At 34.8% G+C, this 13676-nt stretch overlaps 1 protein-coding gene across 2 annotated transcripts in view; it reads left to right on the top strand.

Moving 5' to 3' along the window:
• agtpbp1 (ATP/GTP binding protein 1) overlaps positions 1–13676 on the top strand; it is a 66228-nt gene that overhangs the window by 24320 nt on the left and 28232 nt on the right. For both annotated transcript variants that reach the window (NM_001113836.1, XM_012953242.3), the window contains exons 9-19: positions 1384–1421; positions 3651–3859; positions 4429–4606; positions 5522–5616; positions 5968–6084; positions 8279–8973; positions 9742–9825; positions 10352–10438; positions 10518–10666; positions 12526–12613; positions 13023–13167. In NM_001113836.1, coding sequence (NP_001107308.1) covers positions 1384–1421; positions 3651–3859; positions 4429–4606; positions 5522–5616; positions 5968–6084; positions 8279–8973; positions 9742–9825; positions 10352–10438; positions 10518–10666; positions 12526–12613; positions 13023–13167 — 1885 coding nt within the window. The remainder of the gene's footprint in view (positions 1–1383; positions 1422–3650; positions 3860–4428; positions 4607–5521; positions 5617–5967; positions 6085–8278; positions 8974–9741; positions 9826–10351; positions 10439–10517; positions 10667–12525; positions 12614–13022; positions 13168–13676) is intronic.

Here is a 13676-nt window from a genome sequence, read left to right as displayed (position 1 = left end):
ATTGTCCTTTAAACTTGTTCTTTATACTGTACATCAGAACTGTAGAGTTGTCACAATGCTTTCTCTCTCTAAAACTGCTACATCTACACTTATTTGAGCATCCATGCTTAGAGTAAAACCATACCAGTTTTATGTAATTGAACACTCTACCAGTAAAGGGGATGTTCAATTTAATTAACTTTTAGTATGATGTAAGACAAATTGCTAAGAATCTCTCATTCTGTAACATTCTAAGGGCTCTGGCACACGGGGAGATTAGTCGCCCGCAGCAAAACTCCCTGTTCGCGGGCGACTAATCTCCCCGAGTTTCCTACCCCTGCCACCCCACCGGCGAACATGTAAGTGTAATAGGATCAGCATATCGTGTTACTGGTTGTTAGAGTGTTATATTAGATAACATTATAAGGCTGTAAATTATTAATGTTCTATTACACAGTCATTTTGTAGAGGTTTTAATGAGAAAAGTGCCTAAATACAGGAAATTCTTCTCACAAACTATATATTCCTATACTTTGCTAAGTACTTTACAGATTGTCTAGTTTAGCTGGTTTATATACAGGTATGGGACCTATTATCCATAATGTTCAGGACCTGGGCTTTCCCGGATAAGGGATCTTTCCGTAATTTGGATCTGCATAACTTAAGTCTGCTAAAAATCATTTAAATATTGAATTGAACCAATAGGATTGTTGTGCCTCCAATAAGCATTCATCATATCTTAGTTGGGATCAAGTACAAGGTACTGTTTTGTTATTAAAGAGAAAAAGGAAAACATTTGAAAAATTTGAATTATTTGCTTATAATGGAGTCTATGGGTGATGGCCTTTCCTTAATTCGGAACTTTCTGGATAATGGGTTTCTGGATAAGGGATCCCATACCTGTACAAGTATGGGATTTATTATCTGAAATGCTTGGTACCTGGGGAATTACGGACAAGGGATCTGTTTGTAATTTGGATCTCCTTACCTTAAGTCTGCTAATAATTAAAAATAAACCCAGTAGGATTGTTTTGTAGCCAATATCGATTTATGCAACTTAATTGCTACTTGCATAATTTAGAATTGTACCTTTTTTTTGTAGCTGTTACTAGTCACTGCCACTCTTTCTGTAAGCTGCCATGTTAGATCTATTTCACTCCACTGCTGAACTTTATCTGAAGTCCAACAATGCAGTTTAGTCATACTGTATGTTAGTACAAACAGATCTTCAAAAATGTTAAAACACAGCAACGACCATTCACAAATGTGAGACAGTGCTGACTTAGACGTGGCCTTTCTCACACACTTATCCATTCTACTTTGGCTATGTCCCATTTCTCAGGTATCAAACTATGCAGATTTCTAAACAGGTTGTTTAATATACTATTTTCTCTTGTTTTTTAGGGTATCTTTAGATACTTTTGCTGCTTTGTTAAAATCAAGTAAGTGTATTGTCACCTGCTTCGTGAAATGTTATTTTGCCATGCACAGTTAGTAATATATAAAAACAAGCAACACCGTTGCTATTATTATTATTGGTTATGTCAGTAGTTTCATACAAAATTGTATGTTTTAGCATTCACTACACTGTTTGTATAATTGAAAGACCTTTTTGTATATTTTAATTGTTTGTGTAACATAATGTTTTGTTGTATTTATTCAAATACAGGACTCCCTTATATTAATAGGGTTGTTCACCTTTAGGTTAAGTATGTTATAGAATGGCCTATTCTTAGCAGCTTTTCAACTTTTTATCTTTTATAGTTTTTGAATTATTTTCTTTATGACTCTTTCCAGCTTTCAAATGGAGGTCACTGACCCCAGCAGCCAAAAAACAAAAAAAAACAAAAAAACCAAAAAACTATTCCTCTGTGAGGCTACAATTTTATTGTCAGTGTTACTTTTTATTGCTTATTTTTCTATTCATGCCATTCTCGCCTCTATTCATATTTCTATCTCTGTTTCTAACCACTGCCTGGTTTCTAGGTTAAATTAGACCCTAGCAACCAGATAGCTACTGAAATCTCAAAAAAAAACTAATTAATTAAAAAAACAGCATATAATAAAAATGAAGACCAATTGCAAATTGTCTCAGAATAGCACTCTCTGCATTATACTTAAAGGACATGTAAATCCCACACACAAAAATGCAATCAGTGAACAGCCCCTTTTGAAATCTTTCAATACCTGCCACTCTGGTTGTCCAGAGGTTAACAGTAAGGCTGCAACATCTCCTTAATCACTTAGATTTCCTTCTCCTCCTGTAACCCACTTGGCCTCCATCCCTCGGGAATTTGCTTTGATTCCTGGCTTGCCATACATGCTCAGTTGTTCTAAGCTCAGATTACTAAACACGCCCTCCAGTCTAGCAGCCAGTAAAGAGATGGCATTGCTGGTTCCCATAGAAACTCAGCTCTAGCTGTCTGCTTCAATGTTTTTCTCCTGAGCTCAGCTTTACCCTTACAGTGCTCAAACAAAGCAGAACTTTTATCAGAGACAGTTCTGCCTGTGTGAGCCTGTATTCTTGATGAAATGTATGCTGAATAAGGGTCTGTGTGTGTGTGTGTATGCTGTTTGCAGATTTAAATGCAACTGATTATGTATCAGAGGAAAAATGGCCACCGGGTGAAAGCTGCTATTTGCTTTAGGAAAATGTGATGTGCTGGCAAGTGAAGGGGATATATGCAGTACAAATAATGCCATTTGGGTGGGGGAGACATGCCCAACTGATATACATTGTAGGCAAATGTAGGCTTTACATGTCCTTTAAAGAACTAGGTATATTTATTTTGCTATATTTAGATAGCACTGATATATTATGCATCATTTAGCAGAATGCAATGAATTCCTGGCACATACAAAACCATTTTGTTGTTTTCAGCAGCAAAATTCTGCATTTCTAGGTATACTTTGTTTTCCAGGAGCACTCGCAGCCATTTCTACAAACCTGGAACGAGACAGGGCGTTTTGTTGCACCTGAAAGTTCCTTCTCATAGCAGGTATCGTAAATTGGCTTAAAGGAAAAGTAACACTACAATTTTTTAAGTAAAAAAGCTATTCTACCCTGCCCCAATAACTGCCCTATCCTGCAAACCACTTAGTATTTTAAATGCTTTAATAGAAAATACCTGCTAAAACTTGGCTTTCTCTCAATTGAACTACAGCGATACGGCAAAGGAAGGAGCTGCATCCACTATGCGATGATCAATTGATCGAGCCTAGCCTGACTCCTTCCTATACAGAAAGAAGGCTTGATCAATTGATCATCGGTAGAATAGCTTTTTTGCTTAAAAAATTTAGTGTTACATTTCCTTTAAGTTGCATAATTGCGTGAAAATGCAGATTGAACAATTTGTGTTTTCCCCTCCGCCTATTTACACTACCTCTATAGTAAGGAATTTTCAGACTGTCATTGTCATAAGGATGTAAAGGGAACATAGAAATGTAATATCTAATAACCAGCGATTAGTCCATTTGGCTCAGACAAAAGTTATGTTCTATTTGATTTTCCCTTAAACCTCCTGTCTATATTCTTTGGATGCCAAAGTAATTTTTAATTTACATTTATTCTCACTGCTTGGATTTTGTTAGCTATATTACCCTTTAGCTATAGTATTAACATCAAATTTAGGAACAAACTAAACCATATTTTTTTCATTTCATTGATAAAGAAACAAATGCCAGGAAAGCTGTTGACCGGGGATATGTCCAGGCACTGTTATCCATATATACAGACTGGCATCGCCATGACACCAGGCACAGACACATGCTGATCAGGAAAGGAATATTACAGTGCCTTAAAAGCATTACAAATATCAAAATAGGTAGAAAAGCTTTTATTGATGCTAACGGCATGAAAACTCTGTACAACACATCCCAGGTTGGTATTGCCCTCCCATAGCTGTTGGTATAAATTGTACCTTGGTGTGCTATAAATAAGCCTCCAATATGTGATGTTGTTGAAGTACCAAGTCACACACAAAACCTGCACTCTAAATTCTAAAAAAAAAAAAAACAAGTTTTTTAAATAACTATAATTTATTTAATTGTCTTTTCACCACCATGTTCAAACTCAGTAATATAGGGCCAGGTGTGCAGAGGTGCAGTAGCTTATACCAACAATGACAAATATGATTGGTTAAGTACAAATTAGTCCTGTAAATGCACCTGTCTGTTTGATGTGCATTACTTTTGTTTCTTATTGTATTAAAAAACAGTCTGATTCTTATTTTATTAAAAAAAAACAGGGTGTAATTAAATATTTCTTCTACCATGATTAATGATTACATTGAAGTTACAGGAAAGTCCTTCATTGTACATTTAAAGCACACTTAGGCAAGTAAGATTTTTTTCAGACAATGAAATGTAAAATTTTCTGTCGTTTTTAATCTTCTACAGAAAGAACAGAACTTACCTGGCATAGCAAATTTGTTTTCTTTTATTCTTTAGGAATGCCAGGCTGTTAGAACATTAGATCCACTTGTCAACACTTCAAGCTTAATTATGAGAAAATGTTTTCCAAAAAACCGTCTTCCATTGCCTACAATCAAAAGTGCTTTCCAGTTTCAACTCCCCATCATGCCTACAAGTGGACCTGTTGCTCTTCTTTACAGTATGCCCCCAGAAGGTAACACTTTGTTGGCTGGATTTGAACACTTTGACCACCCTTATAAAACCACTTTATTTTTATTTGCCTAAAGGACCGCTAAATCCAGATTAACAGTTGATTCACAGAAAATGTGATGTAAGAACCCTGCAGTGTTTAGAACTGTACTTCTAATAAAGCATTTTTTATTGTGCAAATATACATATATTTGACATATATCAGTAAATGTTTCCAGTAATTGTTTCAAAGGTTTAGTGGTCCTTTAATATTTTTTTTATTTAAAAAGTAAATGCATGTAGTAAATTCAGCCTCTTAAACTCGCTGCCTTGGCAGCATGTATCTAAACTAAAACTGCTTTCATTTATAACACAACACTAACCAATGGGAAAAAAAAGTGTACCGTAATGCATTTTCTCAAAAATATGCATGTCAATCAACTGGACCTGCTAAAATACACTAGTGAACAGTAAAAGTGTAAAGTACACTATTCTACATATAGAAGTGGAGGGGCAATACTATAACTTATAATATGGATTAACACGATAAACATCTGATATATTTAAGTTTGGGAACATATCTGGATGTATATAAAGGTAAAGTTGCCCTAAACATTAAGTAACTTTTACATTGTTGTAGACAGAAATAATCTCAGCAGTCACTTGACTGATTCTTATTTATTTATTTTTTTTGTTCAGTGGCAGGAAGCATTTCAACATCTTTCATCTTTCTATCACTGAATGTAATGCCTGGTTGCTAGAATAAGCAAATCATGCAGCCATCTAATTTAAAATTCTGTAACTTGAGAAAACTGTACACAGACCCTTCAGATAATGTCTTACGATACCAATGTCTACATCAAACTAAAAGTTAATTTTAGGGGAAATGCACCTTTTAAATGTTTGAACGTATGCTTATCTAACCAAGACTTTTACATAGTGGATGATGTGGTAGATGAGAGTGATGACAATGACGACACTGAAGCAGAGACAGAAGCTGAGGCAGAAAATGAAGAAAGTGACCAGCTCTGTAAGGTCAGTGATCATATAAATACCCTGGAATATGCACTAATTCACACTTGTATTAACTTACTGTTTGACACCAGTCCTCAAGTAATTCCGCCACTGTAGGCTTGAAGACTAGCCCTGCCTTAGTAATGGCATACACTATGAAGTGTTACTATACCAATATGTTATAAATGTAAATATAACCTTCTTTTGCAAGGGATACTTGAGGACTGTGGTTCAGAATGATTAGTTGCACATTTTCTAATGGAAAATGGGAATGATAATCTGAATTAATATTGTGTTTTCTATTAATATTTCTAACAGTGTGTAATGGGTACAACTGTTTGTCAAAGAGATTCATGGTTCTTATTCTTTTAGAATGATGATATAGAAACAGATATTACTAAGCTTATACCTGGACAAGAATTGGGACGGACGTTGGAGGATTTAAAAATGTACGAGCGCTTTTTCCCAGAGTTGACAGAAGATTTCCAGGTAACAATCAAGGATTTAAGTCCACACTAAAATAATTGTTTCCCACTGTTTCCAAGGTAGGGTTGTCAGCATAATTCTTATCCATAAACAATTCACTTTTACATTTTCCTCTAAGTAATTTTCCTCTTAATAATTGAAAGACGTGACATACAAACTGGTGAATGTCATGTCTTTTAATTATTAAATACACAAAATATACTTTTAATATATATTATTTTATCATATTTCAAAATGAGATGTTTTGAAGTACGATTGAGTCCGAATACAAAAAAATGTTATTTTTTCTAAGTTTAAGAATTGTGCGTGTTTTTTGCAATTTTTTCAGTAATTTTGCAACTTTTTCGTACTTTGCGACAATTTGCGTGACAAAATGGGAGGCTTTGAAAATCATGCACTGAAGTTTCAAAGTCAGAAAGGTGTTCACGCCATTTACGATCGTTCGGATGCAAAAATTTCGTGACTATTGCAAACGATCGTTTCAATATGAAAATTTCGGATTGTAAGTACGAAATTTTCATATTCAAATGGAAAGAATTTTCTTGACCTTTGTGATCATCAGAAATGATTGGATTTTGTGATTCGGATTCATACCTTAGTGAATCTGGCCCTTTAAGTCCAAAAAAAATTGTAAGTAGCCTGTTTATTTGAAATCATCTATAGTAGTATTAGTATTTAAGAATTTGCGAAAATCAATGTTTCTATCCACTTAGGAACCTTTATCAATATACTGTATATAGACAGGGCAAAACCTTCCCTAAATACCCATTGTTTATTGGGCTTATACTGGAAACACATGTTGCTACTTGAGTGCTATAGCCCTGCAGTACTGCAAACTTAATGCAAAGTCTCAGAAATAGTCACCTGTGTCAGGTGTACAAATGTCTCTTGATACTAATTTAAATATTTACTAAATGTAACTAATGTCCAAAGTAGCCAGATCATATTTTCAATTGACTGAAAATTATCTTTGTGTTTTAAAGGGTTTGTTCACCGTTAAGTTAACTTTTAGTATTGTATATAATGTTCTATTCTTAACACCTTTTTCAGTTGATCTTCATTTTTTATAGATTTTAAACTATTAGTCTTTTTACTCTGCCTGGTCCAGCTGTCAGATTGGGGTCAGTGACCCCAGCAGCCAAAAACTATTTCTCTATGAAGCAACAGTTTTATTGCTATGTTTACCTTTTATTAATTATCTGTTACTCAGGCCTTCCCTAATTATTCTACAGTTTCTCATTCAAACCACTGCCTGGTTGCTAGGATACACTGAGCCATAGCAACAGATAGCTGCTTAATTCTACAATGAAGAGCTGTTGAACAAAAAGCTAAATTATTAAAAAACGCAAAAAAATAGAAAATGCAAACCGATTACAAATATTATTAGAATATGAATGTCTACATCTATTGTCATCATAATATATTGCTAGACTACTGGAATATTATTACTAGACTGCGGGGGAGATTTATCAAAGTCTGAATTTCTGACTTTTAGAAGAACAATTTGTAAAAATTTGGATTAAATACAATAATTTCTGATGTGCGTTAATTGTACAAAAATGTTGTATCGTGGTCATACAAAAATATTGTGGTATGATCCGAAAATTTTCATATCCGAACGATAGTAAATGGCGCAAAAACCTTTCTGACTTTGAACCTTCAGTTCATGATTTTGGAAGCCTCCCATAGCTTGAATGAATTCCGAAACTCTCGTACTCATTGCGACAAATACGATTTTGTTGCACAAATTGTCGCTTAATTTAATGAAAATATGTTAATTGAGCATCATGCACAAACATTCTACACATTTAAATATTACTTGAACTTCCCTACTCTATCTGTGACTGAAACTAAACAAATCACAGATCATGATATTCCTTCCATCCCCCCCCCCCCTCCACACTAACAATTAGAATTAGGTTTGACATTTGTTGTTTGTAAAGAAAACAAGATGCAAATTGCACAGTATCAAGGCAATCCATGTGAGCTGACTTAATATGGAAAACTATACCACAATCAGACATTGGAAGAGAGTGTTTTTATGAGCTTGTCCTAATATTGCAATAAGCCATCTTTATGTTTTATATTTAATGTACCAGTAATACACATAATTATGTGTTACACTTTTAGAATGTTTAAGAAAGCATTAGAACATTAGCTGTACATCCTATAAATCAATCTTATGTGCTTTGTTAAGGAATTTGATCTGGTTTCAAATGAACCAAAACCTGGAGCAAAGCTTGGGCCTATTATTGTACCGACTGCTGGAGAGGAACAGCCAGAGGTGCCAAATAACTTCATGAAGGATTTGGAGAAAAGAAGTTGTAATATCTCCTTGGAAGATGAATGTAATAAAAGACCAACATTTCTGGATATGCCAAAAAATGTAACGAACAAAGGGAACGACGGTCTAGGTCAACAGGTTCATGGGGACATTGACAGATCTTGTTACTACTTCAGTAGTGATATTGTAAAAGATCTTGAAAAACTTTCACTGCGCAAACCTTCAGGAAACCACCCTTGCAGAAATGGATGTGTTTCAGCTAAAGATAAGCCTATTTTTTTGCCTCACCCATGTAATAAGTCAACATCTAATTCTGGTTCCTGTAGTAACAACTTGTTTGAGAAACATTCTATGCACCTCAGCCCATTGTGTTGCTCTGGAATTACACCTGATGATGATGAATCAAGTCCACTGGATGAACTAGCCATGAGGGAAATAACAGACTTTGACAACTTACTACCTCTTCATGACCCTGACCTTTATATTGAGATTGTGAAAAATACTAAATCAGTTCCAGAATACTCAGAAGTGGCATATCCAGACTATTTTGGCCATGTGCCTCCATTTTTTAAAGAGCGCCTTTTGGAAAGACCATATGGTGTTCAAAGGTTAGTGGATAGTTTTGTCTGAGTATCTGCCACTTACTTTGTGTATGCAAACAATTAAAAACACTTCATCACATAATTGACTTCCTTTAAAAAACATAGGTCCAGTGCTTAGAATTTTAAAATCTGCAACTTCCTCAATAATGCCAGAAAAACATACCCTGGCACACAGTGCAGGTAAATACATGGTGAAACTCATGCAAGTGTAATAAAATAGAAAAGAAAAAAAGCAATGCACTTATTATAAATAATAAATGGTTAAAAAGAGAAAGAAACTACATTTTAATAATTTAATAATTCTAATCTCAGCATTTAGGGGCTCGTTTACTAACCATTGAATTTTAAACTTGATTTTTTTTTTTTTTTTAAAAAGTCGCAGAGAAAGCCGGATTCATGTAGAAGTCAGAGGCAGAGGTCCCTTCCCTTTCCTTGAAGTTCTTTCTTTTGTTTAGGAACTAAATACATAATAATATAATGCTTTGTAAGATTCAGGGTTTTTTTGTAACTAATTCTAAAATGTGACGATACAGTGTATATTTTTTGTTTTTTGAGGGGAGGTAAAAGGATTTGAAGGGGAATATTCCTTTTCAATCCTAACTGCATTGCTTTCATCGTGGAACTGAGACCTAAAAACCATTGGATGGTAGATGGACAGCTCTTCATTTGAAACATAATGAGATATGCAGTGTTAGGTCATATTGCCATTTTTGCTTTGTTGTTGATTAGACTATTTTTAAGCTTATGTTGAAAAATGTTTTCTTTTATCCATAGGTCAAAAATATTCCAGGATATAGAAAGGATGATTCATCCAAATGATATTATAGACAGGGTGGTATATGACCTGGATAATTCAAGGTAAGTGTCAAGATTACTGGTTTTAATTGTAAGTAATAATATTCAAGGCAACTTTTATTTCTTTACATTCATTATTGCGGATTTTTAAATTAGTATTATGTTTTCAGCTCTTCCTGTATTGAGAATCCTACATATCGTGAGGCCAGCTAACAGTGTAGAAATGAATTCAGTTCTTATGTGCTATGTAGTTCTCTTGGTTAAAAACATGGTTATTTGCTATTTGTCTTTAATCATTATGTATCCCTAGAATCACTCATAGTTAGAAATCTAATAAGGGGCCTAGATCTAGATGGGGTCTAGGGGTTTGCTGGATTTGAAACCAAGTTTGCTGCTAAACCAGTTACAAATAGTTAAGACTTGTATACAAAGCAGAGACAGTTGCTTGAGATGTGGTGGTATGGACATGATAATTAGCTATGTTAAGATTGTATAATTTGTGTGCAGGCAGTCTGCATCCATTGCATTCTCCTCTGTCCTAAATTGATAGCATTAAATATTCTGCCTTGTTTCCCTTTTTGCTTCTTAGTTGCTCTGCACAGGATGAGAGTGAAGTTCTTAAGTTTAACTCCAAATTTGAATCTGGAAACTTACGGAAAGTCATTCAAATAAGAAAGTAAGAACACCCTCCAACCTTCACACCTATGAAAACTCTATTAGAAATACACAAACTGCACATATGGTTTATTTTCCAGAAATGAATATGATCTTATCCTGAATTCGGATATAAACAGCAACCATTACCATCAGTGGTTTTACTTTGAAGTAAGTGGCATGAGGACAGGCGTTGCTTATCGATTCAACATAATCAATTGTGAGAAGTCCAATAGCCAATTTAACTATGGTAGGTTCTGAACAAGATTGATCAAAATCTTTAATAAATATTTACTTTGAATTAAATGTTTTAACAGTTTTCAGCAGTGCAGAACCTTTAAAATAATGCACAAAAGTTGTGCATAGAAAATGTTTACTATATTTTCACTTCTATGAGAGAATATCAATTTGATGAAGGGAATCTTTTGTCTGAGTTTATTTATGCCATGTTTATGTTAAAGAAAAGCTACAGTCATCATTTTAGAGTAATACATAATTCCCTGTGTATAGCTGAAGCAATGAGTCCATGTATAGCTGGTGCTTTATTTGTTATTTCAGCTATTGTTAAAGATGTATTCACTTAAACCATCATACAAGTGTTGGCCCTGTTATCCAGATTGCTTTCTGCACTGCAGAAGGAAGAGTGCAGTTTAGTAGGGTACTATTTTATATAATAGTGTATTACTCTGGGAGCAATCTGTTAAGCCAGTGTTTTCAAACTTTAAAATATTTGCAAGACAATGCTAAATGCATGTGTGTTTTTTAAATTAAAAAATACCTTCTTCTTGTTAAGTTCTAAAATATCATGCTTTTTGAAAACATATTATTTGTGCTACTAGACTAGAAAAAAAGAATTAGTACCCCCTTATGATAACCGAAACTGTTGTGCTCTGTCTATAATTATTTCCTTATAAGTGAATATCAGACTAAAGGTGCATTCACTTACCCAGATGCAGTGAGCAAAGTGCAATTTCCAGTGCAATTGCCATTTTTTCTCACAATGCATCAGTTTTTCCCAGAATGCATGCGTTTTTTCAGGCACAATGCAGGAATTGAATCAAATATAACTGTGCTTTGTTTGACACAGTTACGATGTGTCCTGCACAACTGCATCTGAATTGGCAAAATGGATGTGACTGTGCGTGCATTTCATCGCAAATTGGGCACAGTTACGCAGTTGGTGTTTGATGCGCGAATGGTGTCTCCTCCCGATTCTTTCGGCACAAGGGAACCCTGGAGCTACTGCTGGGGCAGGAGGTGGCGGTAGCTCCAGGGTTCCCATGCTTCAGTAGGTGCAGCAGTGCCACATTCAGAATTGAAGGCAGGAAGGACTGCTTTGCTGAGCGCAACAATATGGAAGTGCAAGAGGAGCATTTTGACATAAGTACCTTTACTGCAAGTGGTGTTATATGCAACTAACTGTGGGAAAAAGCGCAAATTGCTCACTGTGCTTTCAGATGTAAATAAGCCGTTTAGAATCCTCACATAAATATGAAATACACTGAAAGATTTATGCATTGTATATTTGGAGGCAAAATGGCATCATTTCACAGTCCCTTTAATTTCCTACTTCAAGTAGAACGTGATGTTTCCAGTTTCATTCATCACATATATAACAAAGAGGTCTGTGTTGGGACATCTGCTTGCTGAGCTAAATTTTATTTGAGTGAAAATGCAGCATTTAATATGCTAAAGCTGTGGACCTGTTACATTGTTGAAATTCCATAACAAGAACAGCAAAGAAAAGGCCATATTTCGCACAATAGATTCCAAGGCTGCTATAGAGAATGGAGTACTTATGGTAATTATACACTCCAAATTATATTGGTACTTGGAGAATATAGTTCAAAACAAAACAGCAAAAACCCGTTCACTTCACAAACAGCAGCACTTAATGGGCATGAATGGGACAACATTTCACTTTCCTCCTCAGTTCCCAAACAGTTACAGAGTGTTGTTAAAAGAAGAGGTAGTGAAACACAGTGGCAAATATGCCCTGTGCCCAACTTTTTTGATGCAAATATTTTTTACATAATCATTACCTTGTGTAGGGCATTTGTTTTGGACTTATAACTAAAACAAGCATATTTACATTCCATATCTTTTAAGGTATGCAGCCTCTAATGTACTCTGTGCAGGAAGCATTAGCATCCAGGCCTTGGTGGTATCGTGTTGGCATGGATATCTGTTATTACAAGTAAGTGGGCATTTGCAGTCCTCTGGATAGGGGTTATATCATCTTCAGGTGACCTATAAATGGCATGCTCACTTCAAAACACTTACTTTTTTTAAAAAAATTATCCAAGTTCAGCATTTTAAAATGATAATGCTTTGGTGGAAAAACTCAAGGATTTCTATATTACTTAATTAGCTTAAACTCTACTCTGTAGTTTGTCTAAAGTGGCATTATACACAAATGTGAATAACAAAAATCAGATTTTTCTTGTTTAAAACAAACTTAAACTCATTTAAGTTTTTCAGTTACAAATGTGCATAAGGCCTTAGGGATTTTACAGGTAATTATATGGAGAAATATCATCATTTCTGCTGCGTGTGTGTGTATACATAAAAAGATGTACATGCATTTATGCCTTTTTGTATCCTAGGAATCACTTTTCCAGAAGTTCAATAGCCACTGGAGGTCAAAAGGGAAAATCATATTATACTATCACATTTACAGTAACATTTCCACACAGAGACGACGTCTGTTATTTTGCCTACCATTACCCCTATACTTATTCCACATTAAAGGTAAGTTGGTTGTCCCATGCTGGATGAACAATTAAACTGATTCATTTGTTAATTTGATTACTGCCCAGGATTTTTTACAGGAAATATCCACATTTCTGCAGTCTGCCTTGCCTTTAGTGAGTTAAAAACTTTTATGAAGCCAGTATATACAGGTATAGAATCTATTATTCAAAATGCTTGGAACCTGAGGTTTTCTGGATAAGGCGTTATTTTGTAACCTGGATCTCCATAAAATAAACCCAATATAATTGTTTTGCCACTGATATAGATTCGTGCAGCTTAGATGGGATCCTTTTCAAAGAAAAGGAAATCATTTTAAAAATTTGCATTGTTTGCTTAAATTGCACTCTGTGAGATGGCCTTCACTTAATTCAGGGCTTTCTGGATAGTGGGTTTCAAAATAAGGGGTCCCATACCTTTATATGCGCTATTTTGCATGGAGCCTTCAAAGTATGTTTCAATTGTAGCTCAAGACTTAAATTGAACATTAATATAATCCTCTACTTTGT

The sequence above is a fragment of the Xenopus tropicalis genome, chromosome 1, assembly GCF_000004195.4.
Source record: "Xenopus tropicalis strain Nigerian chromosome 1, UCB_Xtro_10.0, whole genome shotgun sequence".
NCBI lineage: Eukaryota > Metazoa > Chordata > Amphibia > Anura > Pipidae > Xenopus > Xenopus tropicalis.
The sequence above is the reverse complement of the archived record's forward strand: the minus strand, read 5'-3'. Positions and strand labels throughout refer to the sequence as shown.